The 22,700-nt window shown below is 39.1% G+C and overlaps 2 protein-coding genes across 11 annotated transcripts in view; one reads left to right on the top strand and one right to left on the bottom strand.

Moving 5' to 3' along the window:
* Positions 1 to 16,810, top strand: part of LOC118269092 (rho guanine nucleotide exchange factor 10-like protein) — a 43,380-nt gene extending 26,570 nt beyond the window's left edge. For 5 of the 7 annotated variants that reach the window (XM_050702935.1, XM_050702938.1, XM_050702931.1 and 2 more), the window contains 10 exons: positions 1,164 to 1,340; positions 6,913 to 7,072; positions 8,954 to 9,183; positions 10,314 to 10,436; positions 10,792 to 10,941; positions 11,234 to 11,432; positions 11,951 to 12,165; positions 12,494 to 12,751; positions 13,037 to 13,213; positions 13,319 to 16,810. In XM_050702935.1, the coding sequence (XP_050558892.1) occupies positions 1,164 to 1,340; positions 6,913 to 7,072; positions 8,954 to 9,183; positions 10,314 to 10,436; positions 10,792 to 10,941; positions 11,234 to 11,432; positions 11,951 to 12,165; positions 12,494 to 12,751; positions 13,037 to 13,213; positions 13,319 to 14,938 (3,309 nt within the window). In that variant the 3' untranslated portion in view covers positions 14,939 to 16,810. The other 2 variants (XM_050702950.1, XM_050702945.1) reach the window with 2 other exon arrangements.
* A 48-nt stretch (positions 16,811 to 16,858) lies between these two features.
* On the bottom strand, positions 16,859 to 22,341 carry LOC118269093 (coiled-coil-helix-coiled-coil-helix domain-containing protein 10, mitochondrial-like). 4 transcript variants are annotated; one of them, XM_050702982.1, is made up of 5 exons: positions 22,176 to 22,337; positions 18,385 to 18,481; positions 18,153 to 18,294; positions 17,136 to 17,352; positions 16,859 to 16,965 (listed from the first exon to the last, which is right to left on the bottom strand). In XM_050702982.1, exons 2-5 carry the CDS (start codon positions 18,414 to 18,416, stop codon positions 16,955 to 16,957), a joined length of 402 nt encoding a protein of 133 aa, XP_050558939.1. In that variant the 5' UTR covers positions 18,417 to 18,481; positions 22,176 to 22,337; the 3' UTR covers positions 16,859 to 16,954. The 4 variants fall into 4 exon arrangements, with proteins under 4 accessions (XP_050558939.1, XP_050558929.1, XP_050558932.1 ...); XM_050702972.1 differs by lacking the exons at positions 18,153 to 18,294; positions 18,385 to 18,481 and adding exons at positions 21,410 to 21,554; positions 21,631 to 21,802 and having other exon boundaries at positions 22,176 to 22,329; XM_050702975.1 differs by lacking the exon at positions 18,385 to 18,481 and having other exon boundaries at positions 22,176 to 22,341.
* Positions 22,342 to 22,700: the final 359 nt, after the last annotated feature.

Genomic DNA, 22,700 nt, shown 5'->3' with positions numbered 1-22,700 from the left:
TTATATTATGCAGACTCTAATAGCTCTAGCTTGACTTGGGCTTGTGGATTATTTTTATGTTTTGACACCAATTACTAACTCCAGTTACGAAGCTAAACCATTTATTAAATACAATGAAAACGCTTGTTCTACCTCTGTATGCTGGTTTATTTCCAGCTCAAAAGCATTATCGGTTGAACGGTGCTTTCTATGAATAGACAATAATGAGACAGTTCGTAATACTTTGTCGATCACCAGTACACAATTCTCATAACAAGTATTTACTATTCAACATTCACTTTGTATGAATGACCACTCTTCATTCAATGAAGCCTCATACGTACAAGGAATGCATTTAAGTACTGGTATCAATAAGTACATCCCTGCCCGACCAGTTGTGACGACAGTGACATCTCTGGAATGAGTTCCTCAATGGCCCTATGTAAGGACCGGCCATTTAATATGTAACGTTATTATCAAGTGTAATATACTTAGATGATTCACAATTATGTATATTTCAGATGATTCATGATCGGGTCATTGAGTAGTCAGTCAACAACAAACCGCAGTAACGAGTGTATCGTAGTGCGCGTCGCCTCCGCGCCTCTCGGAGGTCTAAGTCGCTAAACAAATAATCTATTTTAACATGTGATATAATGATGTCACAGTGGATACCAGTCAGCTACCATACTGGATTCATGTACACGATAGTAATTTGCTTATTTCAGTTTATTTTTAGTGTGACTACGTGAATAACGTGTGATTCGTAAATGTCAAAAGTTAATTCAATGCCAGTACGCTTGTAGACGATATCGTAACAATGTTTTGTCCGTCCTGCATGAAACTTCTCCATGACAAGGCTCAGTATACGTTGTCAAGTTTTAACGTAAGTCACGTGGTTGGGATGGTGTTACTTTTGACGTTTACGTTTTATAAGTGAGACAGTGGTTCTGATGACGCGATTTGTGACGCGACTGGTTTCGGCTTTGTGAGAAATTGTACGCTGCGGCCGGAAAGCGTCCTCGAAACGCGAGTTACAGCGGCGCGAGTTGAATAATCACAAGTTATTTCTGTGCGTTTACCAGACACGCGACTCGGATCGCGTCATCGGAAACTTGAGTGAATTGTTTTGTGAAGATTAGTGTTGTGGTGCAGCAAGCTGATGTGTTGTGTGATGGTTTCAGTTGGAGGAGGATTTGTTCTCATGCGGCGGCGAAGTACGAGGCGGTCGGGTGCCGCCGCCCTCACTGGGCGCGCCACCGGACTCCCTGTCCCCGGTGCAGCTGCGCCGGCGACATGTGGTCGCTGCCATCATACACAGCGAGAACTCATACGTCGCCACCTTACAGAGGCTCATCAACGTAAGTTTAAAAAACTATAAGCCTTTAAATCGTCAATATTCAGTACAGAACTTACATTGTAGAGTCACATGCTCGTTTAGTTTGCAAACAATAGGACTAAATAATACGTAGAAGTAGACATGACTGTAATTATTAAGATAAACATACATACTTCTAACTTCACACACTCGTTAATGACTGTTACGTGTTTCGTTGTAAATATTGTTCTTTTTATCTTTAAGTGTCCAATACAAGATCCGTGTCGACTGTCCGTACTTCTACCATTCTTGCATTACAACTAACTGCGATGACAAATGACAACTCTATGACTCCATACATGACAAATGTCAATAAGTAATGAAGATTGACATCACTGACTCGTATAAAACTGTATAATTGACGTGTGACACTGCATTGTTCTAATAATTAATTAATTACTATACGCTTTGTTCTCAAGCAAACATTACCCAGATAAAATATACAAACTACAGTAAATAAACAAGCAAAAACAATCACATTTATCTTTGGCAAATACAATCTGTAATTATCCGTACACGGTAACTCGCTAAATATTTACGTTGGCCATTTATGGTCAGCCGAAATAAGTACACTGTCAACAAACTAAGTCACAGTAGTACGTACCAAGAACCGGTTTCCAACGATAATAATCTAAGTATATAAACACGCTGACATTTCACATGGCTCCGGTGAAATTCGTGATCGGGAAGGAAGCTTTAGATTGATGGCATAATGACTTACAATTATAATGCCGTCATAACGACAGTTCCCATTGCGTAACTCATACTCTTGGTACATTGCCACTTTTGTTTTCACCAAAGACCTGATTGACTTGACAAGCGACTTGATTAAGGAGTTGACTTGCAAAGTTGCGTGTTAGAAGTTAGCGTCCAGGTCGCTATCGCTTTACTTATTAATGAGATTACCTGTTCTGAAAGTGGAATAAGGTTGAAGTAAAGTTGTTTAAGTACTTTCCTTACGTAATAACTATGTATAGAATTTAATGAATGCCAATAGGGTAGATGACTTATTTTTATTTTAATGTTAAATATTAGACACGTATTTTTAATTTTCTTATAAAAACTAATACTTTCGAAGATATTTGGATTTGAAATATCGGGCGACGTCACTTCTAGGTACGTTTTATATGTAGAAATTATGTATCTGTTCCCACTCCTAAATTTTGATTTGTTTTATCTAAGTACATACATATAAAATAGGTACGTTCTTCATACCCCTTCAACATCCCTATTGAAGTTGATTTTGTTGGTAAAACTTTTTGTTTTGTTCAAAACAATGACTCTAGATGTTTATGGAGAAATCACATCATCAATATCCACTTAATTAACGTTTATTTATGTTTATTATTGCAATTGCAATAATCTCACAGATCTCACAAACAAACAAAGGAGAGAAAGCTATATTTAAACAACCGAATTTAGTCTTTCTTATTTTCGCAACTTTCGTTTCTTTTTTCTTAATAATATAAAGTTGTAACAGTATATGTGTATGGGTAAATAGATGTCGCATTTGTAATGTCAACTAAGTAGTGTGTGTAAATATGAACCTGTCTGGCCCACTTTGGTATTGTTTCGCCCACAATTCACATGCCATAGATTAGCATATTAGGAAGTGGGGCAATTTGAATAGCCACTATTTGCAAGCGGTACACGAGGTCGTCTCTAATGAAAATGGCGCCGACGTCCACTGGTCTGTGTTTAATGCGGTAAATTACTGCTTTTGTTCTAAATGCTGGCCCGTGTTTTCATGGGACATTTCCTATGAATATATCTACATGATTCTACGTGTGTTTGTGTATGACAAACGCTTCAGGCACGATAGAAAGTTCAGCACATCCTCGTTTGCAAATCTGTTTTCCAAAACTGCCAAAAGGCTGTCCTCGATTTTCTAAAAATACTTCTTATGTGACTAATGTTATGAACGCATATAGTTTTAACTTTTTGCTACCATATTTTAGTGAAATGTCGTTTCTGTACTACTAAATTAATATGCAAATCACCTGAATGAGTTTTGTAACATTACAAAGAGCATACTTATGACCCTACAAGGCTAAAATATGATACATTTGTCGCATAAACTTCCCACTATTATTACATATAACTAGTAACGTCACTGGTAAAACTAATATGGAGTACAACATACCTCTGCCCAGGACTTCGGGGAAAAACAAATACACAATAAAACCAATGAATGTGTCATTGACCCTATCAGTTACCAAGTAAAATTTCCTCATGTCTCCATATAAACAATTATACCCAATTAGTCTATAGTCAGTCGTGTCCAATGATACGATTTATCCTTATTATTTGAGTATTCTATAAGTAAATAAGCCTATTGTTAAAGTTATTGCCTACCATCATCCTTAACCTACATGGCTTTGGGTTTACGATCAGTTCTTAAATACATTATAAATAATATACATAACCTAGTTTGTTTGTTTTGTATTTATCGCTAAAGAACTGAGCCGAATTCGATGAAGTTTACACACAGAACGAACCCAGCTAAGAAACTAGACATTTGACAGAAACCATGGCACCTATCAGAACCTTTTATATTTTGATCTCATTTTGGCCAACACCTCTAATGTAGCGGAAGCCTGTAGTCCAGTAGTGGACTATCACGGACTGATGATATTGATAGAACCCAGCAGACAAGCATTCTTATTGATGTTAGTGAAATTGCGAGCATAATTTAGACTACTACGTAATAGAATAAATCAGTGATGCCTCAGAGCCTTCGCGCAACCTTGTACAGCTTTTAATTAAAGCTATCTTTATAAATCTTCATGCTATTTAATGTCATACGTAAGTAATTATCTTAGGACCGTATATTGAGCACAATGCAACAGTTACCATTGAGAAACATATAAAATGCACTACGCACCGTACAAAGGATTCTTATGTCATAAACCTACCAGCATAACATGACCATTTATGAGTAAAAAATCCAGAAATAATTACATAAACGTTGACTTGCGAAGGACGTTTTCAGTAGGAAATTAAACAATGCTCATACATATTTATCTAAGCTAGGTTATCTGAGAAAAGGGATGATGACGGGGTATGAAAATTAAAAATCTAATTAGTCCGTCAGTTAGGTAATGAAAAAATATTAGACACGTATTTTTTTATTTTGTCATATAAGATAACAATACTTAGATAACACGAATCAAAGTTTAGGAGTGGGAGCTAACTACGTCACTATAGAGTATAAAACGTGCTCTAAAGTGACGTCACGCGATATTTCAAATCGATATATCTTTGAAAGTATTTGTTTCCGTAAGAAAATAAAAAATACGTGTCTAATATTTTAAAATAATCTACAAGACGGACATTAAAATAAAAATTAGTCATCTACCCTAATATAGTTGTTATAATACATAATATGTAATAACAAGATCGCAGTTTAAAAAGATCATGTTTATTAGAGAGCGTTGCTGCTATGTCTCTGCCAAAGTACATAGTCACTCAGGATGATTTTCCAACAGAGACGTGCTATGCTACTTTGCTGTGGATGAGTTAGGCTTCCACCAAACATATTTATTGGTACACATTGCATAGCACTGGTGGAAACGGACTCAGCTAAGCTATGTTTTTTTATGGAAAGATGCGTGCTATGGATGTGTGTATGTGTGGATATTTTCTTTTTGCTATTTTTATTCTCTGTGCCTTATTTTCGTAACCCTTGTATTTAAACCCTAAAGTTGCCTGGTAGATAATGCCATATGGCGTTAAGTTCGTCTTATGTAACACGGTATTGTGTACTGTTACATTAATATTTAAAAAAAGAACTAAATAGAATTCTCTGCTCTTTGTTGTATGACTGGAGCATAAATCTTACACTCGCGGAAGCAATCAATGTCCCATACACATTTTTTTCCACCTCATAAGACCCATATAAGTTTGTCCACAATTTACATTCAATAAGCCTATAAAAAGAAATGACGCAACGTATGACGGCTTACAGTTTTTATATCTAAACAAGGCTGAACAAAATCAACATGCCTGACGGACTTTGCTTATTTTATTTTATAGCACAAAGTTTATTTAATACAAAAAGTGATGTTTGAAGTGTCTGGTATCGATATTATTGGCTTTAACACTAGTATGTTTAAGATGTATGCAATGGTTATCTGAACTTCAACAGCCCGTGTCAGTCCAATACTAGACTATATGCCTCCTCTACTATATATCTATAAGAGATCTTACCATAATTTCTAGGTGTGGTAGGCGGGTTGGAGATCGCAGTTTTGAAAACTCAGGTTAATCAGAGAGCTTATTATCTATGTAAAATGTGTAGTCCTGTAGTCGCCTCTTAGGACCCACACATATTAGAAGAAAAGGGTTAATGACAAAATTCCACCATGAAATTAAGTTTAAACTTGTCCTGGTCTTTGAGAAATAAAGAGTACATACATACTTCACGCCTGTCTCCCATAGGGGTAGGCAGAGACAATGGACTGCCAATTGCTATGACTCTTACTTACATACCTCTTTCGCAGAAGTAGAGAAGCCTCTTTTAAATTGTGGACGAATGCAGTAGAATTTTCACGTCGTGTCTATGTTTTCAGAGAATAGCTCTTGGCGCAAACTATGATATAATCGTTGAATGTAAATGAACACGGTAATGCAGGTGCATTAGTATGTATAATTACGCTATATTACAGGCATTACTGCAAGTCAGGGACGAACAACTTTTTACTCGTGTGTCTATGTAGCAAGTTCTATGACAAACGAGTTAACGATGTATTGTGATTTTGTTGTACATACTTGGAATTGTTATACAAATCTTTATATGAGACAAAGCTAATATAATATTATGTTTGAATTAAGTCCCTGAAATCTATAATATAAAAAGTCGGGTTTTCCTTCCTAACGCTATAACTCCAGAACGCACGAACCGATTTCCACGATTGGGCATTCGTTGGTCCGAGACCTTTCCAACGAATGCTCCGTGAGGTTTATAGCAAAGAAAATTTTGTAAAAGCAGGAAAACAGGGAATCATTGGTAGCAAAACGGAGTTCGCCGGGTTTGCTAGTCTCTTATAAATCAGGTGTCCATGTAAATTAAGAAGGCACAGGAAACTGAACTCAAAAAAACAAGTCTCTCAAAGTTTAATGCTAGACGGCTAGTCTGCTAACTTTGAATACCAACAAAAAGTTCTTATCCAACTTGTTTCTAAAACAAATCATGATACAAAAACAAGTTCACTGATTCAATTATCCTTTATTTGATTTCCTCTACAGCAAAGTTGCAGACACATATCAAATCTCAGTGTAAAACTTTACACTACACACACAACAGATAATGAAATAGCAGGCGTTTTGAAACCATTTTATTTAAATTCTCATCTGAAATGTACATACTCACTGTGTACTGTGTACAAATAAATATTCTTAAAACTTTGACTGCCAACAAAAATCTGTTGAAAGCAAATCCTCCGCTAACGCCGGTCACTTTTGGCGTCTGGTGGCGCCTTCTGTGCTGTACAGAAGATACAGTAATGTATTCATGTTATTTTAAACAAGCTAACCATGTAACCCTTTACTTACAGGACTACAAGAAACCCCTCGAGGAGAGTAGTCCAGCGATTCTGAACGCCAGCAAGATCCAAACCCTGTTCCACCGGCTACCTGACATACTGCAATGTCACCTCCACTTCCGAACGGCACTGGCTGATTGCGCGCGGACGTGGGACCGCGATGAAAAAATTGGTAATTATCACACACTCTTACATAGCTTCTATATAATATCTGGAGCTGCGGACTACCTAGCGGGTTTACCGGGGCCCCAGCTTGAAAAGCAGGAGTAGGAACGGGGTGGTTTTTAGTCAGTAAGAGGCTGACACTCCCTCTCGCCTCGCCCAAGGCGGGAGAAATCATTGGATGATTTTACCCCCTCAAAAAAAAAGTAGAAAATCTCCTTGTAGTTAGTAGAAAATCTGTTGTTCTCATAAAATTTATATTGCCATTGACATTATAATCATCTAAGCTATTCTGTAACTGTCAATTTGTACTTTCGAAGAAAGCTTTATTGCATCTCGCCCGTCATTTGTCAAGATTATTCTCACAACCAATGACATAGCGGAACGTGATCGAGTTTAATTCTGTTCTATGGCACAAGCCCTTGCCTTTAATAAAATGAGCTAAGTATTAAGTAAAACCTTTCAATAAAAACACACTAAACCTAGAGTTGATTTCGCAAATACCAAACAAACGTTCACACTATAAAGCTTAAGATGATGGTATAACCACTTTGTCACTGGTTCTACAAACATTTGAAGGAAACCAAAATAACAGTTAACTTTTCTAGTTTTAATGTAGTTCTTAGATCTTCTCTCAACAACTCGAGGGCTTCATGTCTATGACATAATAGTTTGTAATGCCATGCCGCAGTAATTACGTCCGTACTCGCGTGCACTTCTCAATCTAGAGTCAGACAAAAAGTACACAATTAAAATTACCGCTAATCAATGTCAATGAGTTGAGCTTGTGACTCCATACTAATATAAATCCTCCTTCAAGCCATTAGCTAGTTGACTTTTTCATCGTCAACATCAAACATTATCACCTTGTTTTCGTCCACTAATGGGTATAGGCCTCTTTAAAGAGACATCAGACCACCACAAGGGGGCCCAGTAGGGCTGATACCTGCTCCGGAGCTGCGACTCGAATAGCAGTAAGAGTCTGACACTCCCTCGTGCCTCGCCCAAGGCGGAAGAAGTCATTGGACGATTTTCCCCCTAAAAAAAGGCATAGGTATCTCCAACAGCACGCCACTGATCTCTTAAACGTACTCTTGTAACTTTTGTAATAATAATCATTGATCAGATCAAAGAACTCACATTTATTTTTTTCTCAATACGTAAAAAGTGTAAATAAACGGATGCGGGCGGCATCATTGATTTTTTAAACGTTTCACTGACGACTTAAATTAAACCCGTATTAGTTGATGCGTATGTCGTCTTCGGTAATTGTCACAAAAACAACCTTAATCCGTACAATCTATAAATTAGTCGTAAGTTTGTTTTACTTAGCAAAAAATTAGAAGGACTACGTATAAAAAAATGAACTAATGATGAATTGAGTGGCTGATCTTGTATCTAGTTTATACCTGTTCTTAAAGTTCAACGGGTATTTGTACAATCATCTAATTGGCTCTGATAATGATTTAAAAAATGGCATCCTGAAGATTTGCTCTCGCCTTGTATTGGAGGTGTTTTTAATAGAATTATAGTTACGACAAATAGAGAAATAATGTGAATGTTAAGACTAATCTCCTGATTACAGGACATTTGTGTCAATGCCAATTTAGACTAACTCAACGAATTGAATTGACTTGAATTGCACGGTTGACGCGGTGGCTGAGTAACCAGCCGCCGTGTAACGTGTAAAGGGTTCGATTCCCGCACGGAGCAACTCTTTGTGTGATCCACAAATTGTTGTTTCGGGCCTGGGTGTCATATTATGCATGTGAATTTGTTTGTTTGTAAACACACCCACAATACAGGAGAAAATGCAGGATACATGCATACAGTGGGGCAAACTTTTTTTTAATAGAAAAATGTTTATAATTTAATTTTCTTTATTTCGCAGGCGAGGTCTTTTTGAGCGCGTTCTCGAAAGCCGTGGTGTTGGACGTGTACTCGGACTTCATAAACAACTTCTCGGTAGCTATGGAACTGGCCAAGATGGAGTCGAAACGCAAGTCGGCGCTAGCAGACTTCTTCAAAGTGAAGCAGATCAGCGCTCACGACCGACTCTCATTCTTTGGTCTCATGGTCAAACCTGTGCAGCGGTTTCCTCAATTTATTATGTTTTTACAAGTAAGTTTTTTGTAAACATATACATTTATAGACTTTAAGACTTAATTACACCGCTTTTTATAGAAATTTGAACTTTGTTCACTAGACCATAAGGTACAAATTCTTAGGAATGATCGAACCGCGCAACAACGGCGCGATCTATTTTTGTGTCTTACTTATATCGCCCTTAAAGGTAATAATAAGGAAATGTGTACTAGACAAATACTTTAAAATTATAAGTACTTTAGATACATGTATGCGGAACAATCTAAAGAACTGATAAGAGAAGTGCAATTCAATTCTAGGTACACGTGTACTCAGAGTATTACGTTATATTATGTACTAACTTCTGCACGCGACCTCACCAGTGTTCCTGGGAAATACAAAGTAGCCTATGCATCCTTGTTCCAAATTTCATCCCTATCCCTACAGCCGTTTTGGCGTGATTGAGTAACAAACATATTACATATACACAAACTGACTATAACATCTGACTATCAACATTTTAATTTATAATGTAAACAAATATTATAATAATCAATATTGATTAACAATTGTAATCGGATACCGATGGCTTTAAGTAGCTTTATAGACTGACTAATGAATATTAATAACAGATTATGCATATTTAATACGACAGGTGTCAAATACATGCATAAAATCACAAGTTTGTCAAACAGGGGTAGACAACAATTACAGAGCGCTACCTAGTACAATATGTCGCAGCGCGAATTAAGTTTTGATTATGAATTAGAATCAATGCACATGCCATCGGCCGTCGCACCATGTCCATGACACCTTTCAGCAACCATGTCAACACAACAGGCTCAGCTCTGCCCCCTTCAGCGATCTAACCGAACTATTGACTCTTAATACTTATAACTACAGCCGTAATCCAATACATGGTAGTATATCGTACTCAGGAACAATAGCTATCCTCCACATATATTATTCTTTATTGCATACCAAATAACATAGAAAGCACTTTATGTTACTACACATTTCTTTAACTTAGCCGTATTGTACGATAACTACACTGAGGGCCTGTTTCACAATATCTGATTTATTTTTTCTTATGTCTCTTAACAGATACATTTTATCGAATTAAAAATGCCAATTAGTCTAACTAAAACTGTTGTTTATGTTTACAGGACTTATTAAAACACACGCCACCGGGACACTTGGACCGAGTGGCGCTACAACGTGCCTTGACGAGGCTAGAAGCTCTAGCCGATGCCTTGAATGAAAGGAAGCGAGACGCTGAACGGACACAGGTAATGTTTCATATACTAAACCCATTTAATCGCTAGTATTGTTATGGACCTTATTACATTTTATAATAGGGTCTAAATATATTTAAGTTTCTATCTCGACTAACTTAAGATCTATGTAATCTTACAGCATTGGATAATAAACATTAACTGCTAAGATTGAAACGAAGAGGGCACGAAACGATATTTCTCAAAAAGTTTCTTGTATGTTTGTGTCTGTCTTTGGGACGGCGATGAGTGGTAATTTTGTGTAGTGTCTGGTATTTAGAATAGCATTGAAACACTATCCCTTGCAACATTACACAGGCAATAGAACATGGAATATTCGTACTAATGTATATATTTATGTTTGTTGCAGGCGTTCCGAGCGGCTCTCAGACGGTTGACGCGCGGCGGCGTGGCGGGCGCGGGCGGTGCGGGCGGCGCCGCGCGCTTCGGGGCCGCGCGACTGCTCGCCTCGCGCGCCGACAAGCGGCATCTGCTGCGCCAGGACGACTTGCTGCAGTTGGTTAGTAGCATATAAAGAAACTAATAGGCATGTTTCCTACTAGTCAAATTCAATACTTTTTTCGAAACGTCAAAAACGATATTTTCTACGAACTTTGTATGAAATACTCTATTATGACGTCATAAGTTTTTGACGTCAAATAGCAGACTTATTAAAAAAAATTAAAGAAAATTAAGTAGTTCATCAATGAATGAAAGTATGATTATTTTGACCCAGTCATCATCCCAATTCAATAAAAAAGTTAATTGATTGATTGATTAATTTATTTATTGTTCTTATATTGTTTTCGCAGGAATTCAACCAATCAGGTGGTCTAACGAAATGCAAGCCCCGTCGTTTGCTCCTGCTGAACGACTTGGTGGTGTGTGTGTCGGTGGGCGCGGCGGGCGAGGACGCGGAGCGGCTCGGGCTCAAGTGGGCGCACCCCGTGCAGGACGTCGACGTACTCGACACTGGCACCTCGCCCACGCTCAGCAGGGTGCTCGCACAAGGTAACTTATTCTTCTATATGTTTCAGAGGTCTACTAATGGTCGAGATTATTAATCCAAAATCTCTCTGAATCGATCTGGGGCCTACTCTAATTCAACGAACGAACGAAAATCTTCGCAGATTGCATACTACATTTCTATGTATTGCGAATTTTCATGAACAAAAATGAACGAATGAAATGAAGATAAATAAATAGGTTTTGATATGAAATTAAAAATAAAATGTTATTTCAAGTAATTCTATTAGTAAATCAATAAAACCTACGGCCGAAGATTAAATAAAACTCCGGATTCGAGAACCGGAATAGGCCCTCTGGTTTTGGCAGTAGAAGGAGAAATTTTAAACGCCGCCAAAAATTTTGGATTGAGATCTGTTATTTATTTTCCATTCCATTAAGACCCATTTGCTACGAAAGATAACGAATGGTAGTTATTTTATTCAATAGACGACCCTTTTATATAAAATTTTGTACTTATTAGTATAACAAAAACTAAACAATGCATATTATAATGTCTCCAGGTATGAACCGTAGTGGCAGTCTCCGGTCCAGCTCAAGCAGTAGCATGTCGACCTCGACAGGAGACTCCCTCTGCAGTGAGATGTCGGCGCTCATGCATGACTATGAGACCGTGTCTCGTATGGCGGACCTGGCCGCGTCACTTCGCGCGCCATACCCTGAACTAGGCGCAGATACCTTCCGAGCCTTGCTGCAGAATATTCAGAGGAGTATACAGGTATGGATCCTTCAAATTATATGTTTGTCTATAAATTAAACGGAGATAAACGGTCCCAACACACCTCTAATTGACAAACTTTAAGGTTAAGAGTTAATTATTTAACTGAAATAAAATAATCAACTATTTTAAACCCAGAAACTGCTTACTCCTAATAGTCGCCAATTGAATCTGACTTATCATTGTCAAATCAGCCAAAAGACATCTACAGTTAAACATAAGCTTCCCCTAACGACTTCCAAAAAAGCTTAAAGGGTCAAAATAATTTATCTTTATCTTCTATAAAACAACCTAGTTTGATCATAACCATCACCAATCTTTATTACAGAAAAAAGACGACGAGATGGCATGGGTAGACTCTTGCTGCCTCCAGCTAACAATACGAGGCCGTGAGGAACCACTGACCTTCCGTGCCAGTGAGCCGGGCGCCCGCCTGGCCTGGGCCACGGAGCTCAGGCTCGCGCAACTGGCGCAGGCCTCCGCCAACTCGCCCGCCTGGAGACTGCCCTCACAACTCGCGCCGGCGCACAAAATGCCACTCTTCGTCGCTGCTACACCCGTGTATTCTTCGCGGCAACTTACTGAGGTTTGTAATATTTGTGTCTGATGGTTTTTTTATGGATTACCAGAGGCATAAGTTATAAAAGTTAGAGAAATATGCTTTTTTTTTAAGAAATGAAAGAAGGATCCATAGTATGTAGCACTCTCTGCCATGAAACACATTATATTACATTTATATTGATGGTTTAGGTGACGCCGTGAGGGTAATGATTATTCAGGTTACTCAGTTTCATTTAGAGAAAACTGATATTTTAATACTATATGTAAAGTACAGTAGGCTTAAATAAGTATTATAATAAATTGTTTGCAGGTTCGTTGCGGTTGTTTCTACACGTCGTGCGGCGGCGGTCGCGGCGGTCCACTACGTCGCGCGCGGTCCTTGCTGTGGGTGAGCGCGGGCGGCGCCAGCGACTCACACGTCGCCGTGCTCACGCACCGCGCCGCCAAACTCAAGACGCTCGTCACGCTAGACCTGCCCGATACCAAGGTACTGTCTCCACTCATTCTCCACATTTCAACTCAATCCTCCGTCTATCAAATTCAATCGTCAGTAATCTGTGAGTTAACACATTCCTACTTGTATCGTTTACAGGTTACCTCAATGGAATTCGCACGTGGAGTACGACAAGCAACAACACTCTGCGGCGACACAGTATGGCTCGGAACTGATGACAGGAAAATCATAATATTTTCTGCAGTTGAACCCGAGAAGCAAGAAAAGTTAACCGAAGTGCCAACGATCGCGGCTATCACGCAGATTCGATATCATTGTGACGCCATGTTCGTGGGGCTGGCTAATGGACGAGTGTCTGTATACCGACGGAACCATGACGACTCCTGGGCACTCCAGGAACCGCTCGCCATAGAGCTCGGGGACCGACCCGTGCACTGCGTGCTACCTGTAGACGGCATCATATACGCGACCTGTGCACGCAGGGTCTTCGCCATCAACGCACTCACCGCGGAGATCATGCGCATACTCGAGCTCAAGGGGGACGGCGACCGATCCGTCAAGTACCTCGCGCACTCCGGCGTCGGACTCTGGACCGCCTTCTCAGACTCCACCTACGTCAGCTTGTACCACGCTGAAACATTCGAACACCTCCAAAACATTGACATTGCTGCTGATGTCGCGAAAACGATTGGTGCTAGAGAGGGAAGTAAACCAGCGTACGTGTCCGCGCTGCTCGCCTGCCAGGGATTGTTGTGGGTCGGCACTACTGCCGGCGTCAGTGTCACTGTACCACTGCCCAAACTGGAGGGACTCCCGCTCATCGGTGGACACATCGCCGCATCATACCACGCCCATGCTGGACCGGTGACGTTCCTACTTTCATTGATGCCAGAAACTAAAGATGTAGATGTAAATACAGTGCGGCGGAATCTATCCAACGCTCGTGCTCTCGCCGATACCGTCAACCACACGTTACATGAATTTAAAGAAGAGAATGGTAAGGAAGATAATGATAAACCAAAACTAGAGCGACGGATATCAGAAGACGCCAGCCCGTACCGACCGCAGCGCGTTCAGTCTGCTGTGGTGCGGCGGAAGAAACCGGGAGACGTGCGTCTCAGTAAGACGTTACCTAAATGTGCGAACTTGAACGCTTGTGACGTATACGGGTTGTACGGAGACTTGATGTTCGTGAAGGACTGTGTCGGCGAGGCGGACGTGGGAGGCTCGGGCGGCGAGGCTCTCAGGAGGAGTGACCCCGAACTGGCCGCCATACCATTCCGAGTCAGCACGCTCGACCGACGTCTGCGCATGCGGGCTGGTAGGCCCAGGAGTTTGGACCTGTCAAGCTGGTCGGTGGACTCCCGCGCCTCCAGTCTGTGCACGTCGTCGGGCAGCGAGGAGTCCATGGCACTGCGCGGGGTGTCGCGGACTAGTTCGGGTGCATCAGGTGCGGCCGCCTTGGCTCCGGTGGCTGCGTCGACGCCTGACTCATCGTCAGCCAAGTCCAGCGCGTCGGAGCGTTCGTCGTCCCGCGCGGAGGGCGGCGCGGAGCCACGCGCAGGCGCGGGGCGCAGCCTGCGCGGCGCGGACTACGTGGTGGGCGCCAGCGCGGCGCGGCGCTCGGTGCTGACGGTGGTGGGCGGGCGCGGGTACGTGGACTGGCGCCAGACGGCGGACGCGGCCGAGCGCCCGCAGCCGGCCGCCGACCCCAACCCGAAGGACGCGCACCTCATCCTGTGGGAGATGCGCTTGTGACCGCGCTGTACGGCTCGACTCGGGGAGTTCGCCGCTCCCTTGGGATCGTTCGCTCGGCGAATGTTTGTGTATACTCGGCGATTTACGTGTCATATTAAATTTGTCGACGGCCTGTATATATAGTGCTAATACGTAGACTCGTTATGTTAAGGGTTACACGAATACGAAGATGCTACTACACTTATACACGTCCGTTAGCATTGCACTGAAATTATATTGATGTGTGACACAAATATTTACATTTGTAAAATTATGCGAAGCTTTAAATTATTTTTTGAAGTTGGAGCTACTTATGCGCTGGCTCGACGTTTACATTGGTTTAGTATTAACACTTGCGAAGTGGTGCATTATTTTGTGATCATCTATTGAAATGTTGATAAATTCATATTTAGGGTACCTTATAATGTAATTTTACGTTCTTTAGCGACTCTAGTTGTGCCCTTTTATGGACGACTTGACCAATCACTTACATATTACGTGTTTATAAAATACAGTTTTAGAATTCACAGTTATCATGATTTTTAAATAAAACTTAAACGTTATACACAATTATAAATTGGATCTGTGATTTGGCCTAATATTTTGAATTGGCAGGACCATAAGACATGATTTGCAGGTAACGTCATTATGAAATCATTTGATTTAGAAATTATTCAATCAGTTAATCTACCACTTGAAGTTACTAAACCACGTCAAATGTGTAAAGGAACGAAACGAAAATTTTATTACTACGAAGATTGTTATGTAAAAATATAAATTAATCAATGTATATTTTCAGTGTAAATTATAATGAATAACATACCGCCTCTGTTTAAGTTAAATTACATTCTAATAAAATTTGATTTTATGATCCTGAAGAAATTCCAATAACATTAAATTAGTTTGGTGTCAATATTAACATTTTACTAATTTTATCTTTAGTTTTGGATGTAAATCGGTTTGCATAACAATTAACATTACACATAGTGGTGGCCTTATTATGTACTTGAAAATTTCCAGTGTATGATTTGTATAGCATTTGTTTAAGCTTTATTGTTAGACATTAATGTCGCTTTAAGAATTAGACTGATTTAGCTAAGCGTTAAAATGTACTGTTAATGGAGTTATTAGTAAATAAGATAAAAAAACGACATTGATCTTTCTCAAATATCGGTGCACTTTAACAAAGCAATGCTCGCATTGCAGCGAAAGGGGAGCACATTTTAAAATCGAACGAAAAGCTTTTACAAACTTGATTCGAACATTTTGTTGAATTTATTATATTTATGTATATTGTATGTAATGTTCTTGATGTTGATCTTGTCTACACTATGTTGTTAACCACGGCCGCAGTTCCGTATGAAGTTTGCTCATGTTTTGTCAAAGTTTATAATTAAATTATCACTTTACAACACATGTTGTTTTCTCAATAGTTGATATATTCTTACAATTCTATTAAAGTTAATCGTTATTGTATTTGTTTTCGGTCAGTAATCTCACAAAGCAATTATTGTTTTGCACGCCCAAAGAATTTCATAGTAAGTCAGGCATTACGAATATTAGATGAACCACAAATTGAAATGTGCCAAATTGTAATTATCTGATACCTACTTATTATTTGGTGTACATACATTTTGTACAGACGTATCATATGACATGTATTTCTTTTCTCATGTATTTAAGCACAAAGTTATATGATACATGAGAAATGAAATATCTCTTTATTAATTTAATTTTGTAAATACAGGAATGTAAAAGGAAATCTTGAAATAGACACAAATCTGTTTTTGTTTACCCACATATATCTATTATACCATTGGAATATTTATGCTGCAAAACGTCACAAGTGTACTTTTTGTGTAAATAAATTTAAGTTTATACATATACACACTGTATTTGTCGTTTTATTATCGTTTTCCATAAAGTATTAAAAAACCAGTATATTTGTAAAGGTTTATTGTTTCTTAAATGTTCATTATTAGATAGGATTGGTTTGTTTTTGTAATATTGTTGTTATGTAGGTGTCTTGTTCGATGGCTAAGGTAATCCTGCAACAAAAAAATAGCTAATTTAGGAGCATGTCTGCCCATAAGCAACGTATTCACTCGGGCCTTGAGACACCCAGGTTATACTGGTTATATATTTAATATCCCATCAGGAAACACAGACTACGGCAAATAATCCATATATCTAAAGGTCGTGTGCATTTAACACTTACGGTAGTGTTGTTTGCATTGTTTCAGTGCTTCATTGTATGCTTGGCATTGTGAGATGTCATCGTTATTAGTTGCACAATGCAGAAACTGAGATATTTCGTATGCGCAGGGACCGCTTGGTTCCGATCCTAGTTGGTAGTCGCGTGGCAGGGCGTGCACTACTTCCTCTCGACGTCGACCACTAAACAGGCTTGTTATAGCTTCGCCCGCCACGTGGCCCTACAACAGTAGAAATTGTGAAGCAAAGCTAAACTAAGAAAAACATTCAAAACATAAATATTTTTGGACAATCTTAGGCAGTTGTCCCACCAACGGCGAGTGAACGACTAACTATCGGCTATTTTCTCGCTCAAGAAACGTACAATAGATATACTTTCCGTGTAAACAAAAGAGATGCATATACAAATAGTTGATCGCTGACTGTTCACACTGCCGGCGAGTGCTCGCTTCACTAGTTTGTCGCTGAGCGACAAGAGCTATGAAAGATAACACTCGCTTGGCGACACTCGCCAAGCGATTAAAACTCACGCTGAGCGAGCAACCAGTGGTCATTTCTCTACAGTGCGTATCGTAGTGCGAGTAATCGCCCGCCTCACTCGCACACTCGCTTATAGCCGAGCTACACAAACATCAGAACTACACACTCGCTCGCCACGTCTCGCTTAACTCGTTTCTAGTTCTAGCTCTACTCGTTACTCGTTCATCGTTGCCGGTGGGACAACTGCCTTACTCTTACTCTACATACCTAATTAGATAGTGAGATAGATAACCTGATTAGAGTGACGTTATCATTTATTATATCTCGAGTTCTTTACGTACCAAACAGATTATGATTAGAAATCTCATAAATAAATATTATTGCAACAGATGCAACTTGACCCTGTGTGAGGCTGCGAGGCAATATTTTAATTACCTACATTTAGTACAAGTGTTTACAAACAAGTAAAACAAATACAGTTCATTTTTACAAACTTAATTTAAAAACTTCAAGATCCAAGAACTTGTTTCGTTATTCGTACCATAGCCGTGCCGACGGTGACGCCTCCAGCGATAGATGCCGCATCTCTGAACAAAGATCTCTGTTGCGGCATGGGTGTGTAAACTGGGGGAGGCGGGTGAGCGGGAGCATGTTGGGAACCCCGCGAGTATCGTGAACCGCCGCTGTATCCAAACGTTCCACATTAAGATAGTAGCAGACTTAAAGCGCTTAATACCTAGGTACTATGACAAAATCTATCAAATAGGTACTACCGTTTCTTTCTTGCTTGACATCTGCTACACATAGGTATTTTTCTATTGTAATTGTAGGTTGATTAGACTGTTGGTACTTAATTATTTCGAGTAGAGCCTGCAATGCAATTTAATTAAGTACTTAATTCCACAACGACATCTTAGAAACATTTACAGACTCGACTCTTTGAGATTATGTAAGTCAACTAATATTGGGAACATTTTCTAAATAAATTACACAGTACCTACATGAGTAGGTATTTCGTTGTATTAAGAACTTGCTTCGCTGTGTAGATTAGTGGTTCCCAACTGGTGTTCACTGTATTTATACGTGTATGAGAAAATCAGTGTGGGACGACATGAAAAAAAGTAATAGTAATAGTGGTTCCTAACTAAAAAAAAGTGGTCCTTGACCAAGAAAAGGTTGGGAACCCATGGACAGCACAGATCCACTCAGCCACGGCTGATAATTTTACGTTTTGCGACGTAAATGTATAATTCGATCAGGCGCTTCAATTTATTAGTAAGTAAATCAATCGATCGATGTGAGTGCACGTTAAATTTGTATAAGCGGTTGTTCTTAATATTCAAGGAATGGTTATTAATGCAAGTTTTTTTATTTCAATAAAGATTTTTGAGGGTTACGTTTGACCAGTCTAGGTGGGTAAGCAAATACATTACCTACCTCCTGCTAATAATAGGTTAGCAGATCTACTAATAAACTTCCTATTCCAAAGTTCCTATTTCAAAGTTCTAAGTTCCGATAAAAATCTCACAATTTTCCAAGTGTGTTTATTAATTGTACCTATCTGTATTATTGAAAAGAAAATACCTATGATGAAATGACATGAAAATAGAATAGGATGATGAAATGATAAACATAATTTAATTTACGTCGTCCATTTATGACTCAGGTACTCACCTGATACACTCACAACTACGTAGCTACTATCTTCCTATGTCAGGAACGCCAAAATTGGAATCAATTGCATTTAAAATACTTGTAAAACCATGAACTCTTTCATAGTTCAATAACGTGCCAGAATATTCTTTCTTGGCAATAAAAATTTGGCGTTGGTCCAACAGTTCCGTCCTATGCCTATATTGTGATAACGTCAGCTGCGTAGGTGACAAACCTAGCTGAAACTGCCTTTTTTTCAGAAACGAACCGGTTCTTCTCATTACTCGTAATTTTGTGAATCACGCCAAGTATGAAACTAGGATTTTTGTTCTTACTAGTTTACGGAATAGTTCTACGGTAGAAAGAACAATAGTACAAAGTACTTAGTTGTTGATCAATCTAGCTAGGTATCTACTCATAGCACCATGTACCTTACCTACAGATGTTGTGATTAATGCCCGTGTCTGTTAGATAAATCTAACCTTAACTTTAATGGATTGACTACTATCACACAGTAAGGTATGAAGTCTAGCTGAAGGAGTGGTAGGTCAGGCCACATAAGTCAGCTAACTGACAGCAAGCGAATCGCAAGAGGTCCACACTCAAGGACGTAGTAATACATACAAGGTCGTAAGGAGTCCCTGAATGAAAGCCAACGTCAGCCTTTGATCAGCAATGGACGTCTTGTGGCTATGATGATGAATAATGATGATAGTTTTAACTGTCTCATTTTCTGTTCTAGGAATTATCAGGTCCGACTTGAAAATTCTTATAGGAATAGGCAGTACTTAGGCCTGGTCTAGTCTTGCTAACCGTCGGCATTGATAAATCAATTTGCAGGTACAGCTAAGAAGGGAACATTCCTGAATCGTGCTGATGGCTTGGCGCTGACGTATCTACGGCTACAGATGTACGTCATATTCCTTGACTGGCCTAATTTAAGTAGTAATTTTTACATAAACCAGGCAATTTTTGCAAGACATTATCCACTTAGCAGTAATTGGTGCGAGACTCAAACTGTTAACACTAACAATCAAAGCCGATGATCAGCAGTTTAGGATGACTGTAAAATAAGTGTGTAAATAAAGAAAATGTGTTTACGCTTATTGCACAATTTTATGAAATTGTTCCCCATTATTTGTTGGCTTGACAAAATAAATAAAACACAAGTATTGGTTTTTGGGTTGTATATTTTACTGTTCTAAAAGTTCTAGAAACGAAACGGATATAATCAGATTATAGAATCACAATAAATTGTCTTAAAATATTAAATACAAAACAAAAATAAACCACTAACAATTTGCAACATGATAACCTAAGAAGCGTAGGAATTCTTCAAGCTAAGTCAGAAATAGTAGATACTAGGTAGGTGCCCCATTTGTTTATCTAAGTAAAATGTTTTTACACTACAAAAAACTTTTATGTTAAAGACAGATTTATACAATCTCTTGTACAACATAAAAAGATGTTTTGTAAAATAAATCATTATGACAATAATTTAATTATTATCTAATGGCACCTTGAAGAATTAATTTACATGTGGTTGTTAATCTTGCATTGACGCAAAGCCTCATTAAAGCCCTCACAGAGGGTCAAGTCGTGCTGTTGTTGAGCACATTCAATGAACTGCTTGATCTCCCAAGCACAAGGTCCCTGAGGAGTCTGGTTTTGGTATTGGCTGAGAGTCTGAGCTGGTGGCTGTGCTTGCGCGTGCTGCTGTGCAGGCTCACTGCTGCTGCCTCCACTAAACAAGCCAGTGAGGGCACTACCAGCTACATGACCCTGCAGCAAAACATGTACAAATCCTTAAAAACATTCTTTAAAAAAATTGGCAACATCTCTTCATTCAAGTAGTAATCTCACTAGAAAGAAAAATCCATTATGCCAATAATAAAACATGCAATAATAATATTTATTGTGCATAATGTCAATTCATGTAAACAAAAACGACTGATTCATGATAACGTCACACTAACATGTGACCATCTTCACATTGCTTGGCTCCTAGCCCAAACTTAATACAACTGCAAAAAGAGGCATAATTCCACATTTTAATAAGAGTACGTAAATTAAACTGTAAATCAAATAATTCAAAATTTAAGGTCAAAAATACATGTTTACGTTACGTAATAACAAATTACGCACCACTGCTGAACCGACGGCGACACCTCCAGCCGTGGCTGCCATCTGCCCGAACATAGAAGGCTGCTGGGGCTGGGCCATAGCCGGGGCTGGGGTGGATGGAGGAGCATGAGCTGGGACGCGGCTCGGAGCTGGTGGAGGTGCAGCCCTAAAAACACCTCGCTAGGTTATCTTTTGAGCATGATGAAATAAAATGTAATTCCAAAGTAAAGGACATAACTTACCTCCTTTGAGGAGCTGGCGGTGGGCTCGCGGATCTTCCACGTCGAGGCATTCTTATAGATACTTTATTTATTTGCGATTACACAGAATTCGTGTTCAATCAAGAACAACACTTCCAATAAAACTGACACTTCGTTGCTTCACTGTCAAAATTCTAGCATTGATGTATGGCAACTGAAGAGCAACAAATTTTCTAGAATATTTTATAAATGGAATCACTATTGCTATCTCAGTTTAACGCAGCTATTGTGCCATGTCAGAAAGAGAAAAAACATATTGGCAGATATACCAACATCACGGCAATAAAAATATGGATGCGTTCTTATTCTAAATCGGTTGTCAAAACGCGAAAAAATATTAAAATAAAAAGTATTTTATCCACTTACATATTTTAGCATGTTTTTTTTTCTTATAAAATAATAAGCTAAACTATAACGTCAATAATTGTATAATAGGCACTTACAACATAAATAGGATGGCGAAACTGAGGGCCAACAAAAAATCTCTTCTTCTAAATTAAAGTAAATTCTAAATTAAAACGATTTACCTGCTTCTAAAACCTCCTCCTCCTCTACCTCTACCTCCTCTCGGCATACTATTTTGTTTTTATTTTTGATTATTATTTGGTTCTGGTTATTTCGGCATTTTAGTACTATTTTGATTTTGATTGTTTATTTTTTTGGGTCGATAATACTATCTATTATTATCTAAGTTATTTCAAGCCAGTTTGTCGCATCGTTATTTGAAAAAGGTTTATACCTACATATACACAAACGCAGAAAAGCACGCAAAAAGCTTTTAGAAGCAAAATATACAAACTTGTAATAAGTGCTGAGGAAAGGTCTCTTCTCACACGAAGAAGCATTAAAATACCTACTGAGTATTGTAATCAAAGTTGCTGAAAGATTTTAAGTCAGGTTACATCACTATCCACCTGATTGCCTGGCACTGCACCACCACCTGGTGCTTACCGACCAGACATAGAAGTTTTGGGGATTTAGCGGGAGGAAACTGGGTGTCGTCACTGTTAGGACCACGGAGAACACGGTGGAACATACAGTGGTGTTGTGCC

The sequence above is a fragment of the Spodoptera frugiperda genome, chromosome 2 (genome assembly GCF_023101765.2).
Source record: "Spodoptera frugiperda isolate SF20-4 chromosome 2, AGI-APGP_CSIRO_Sfru_2.0, whole genome shotgun sequence".
NCBI classification, from domain to species: domain Eukaryota; kingdom Metazoa; phylum Arthropoda; class Insecta; order Lepidoptera; family Noctuidae; genus Spodoptera; species Spodoptera frugiperda.
Note: the sequence above shows the minus strand (reverse complement) of the source record. Positions and strands in the feature narration are given on the sequence as shown.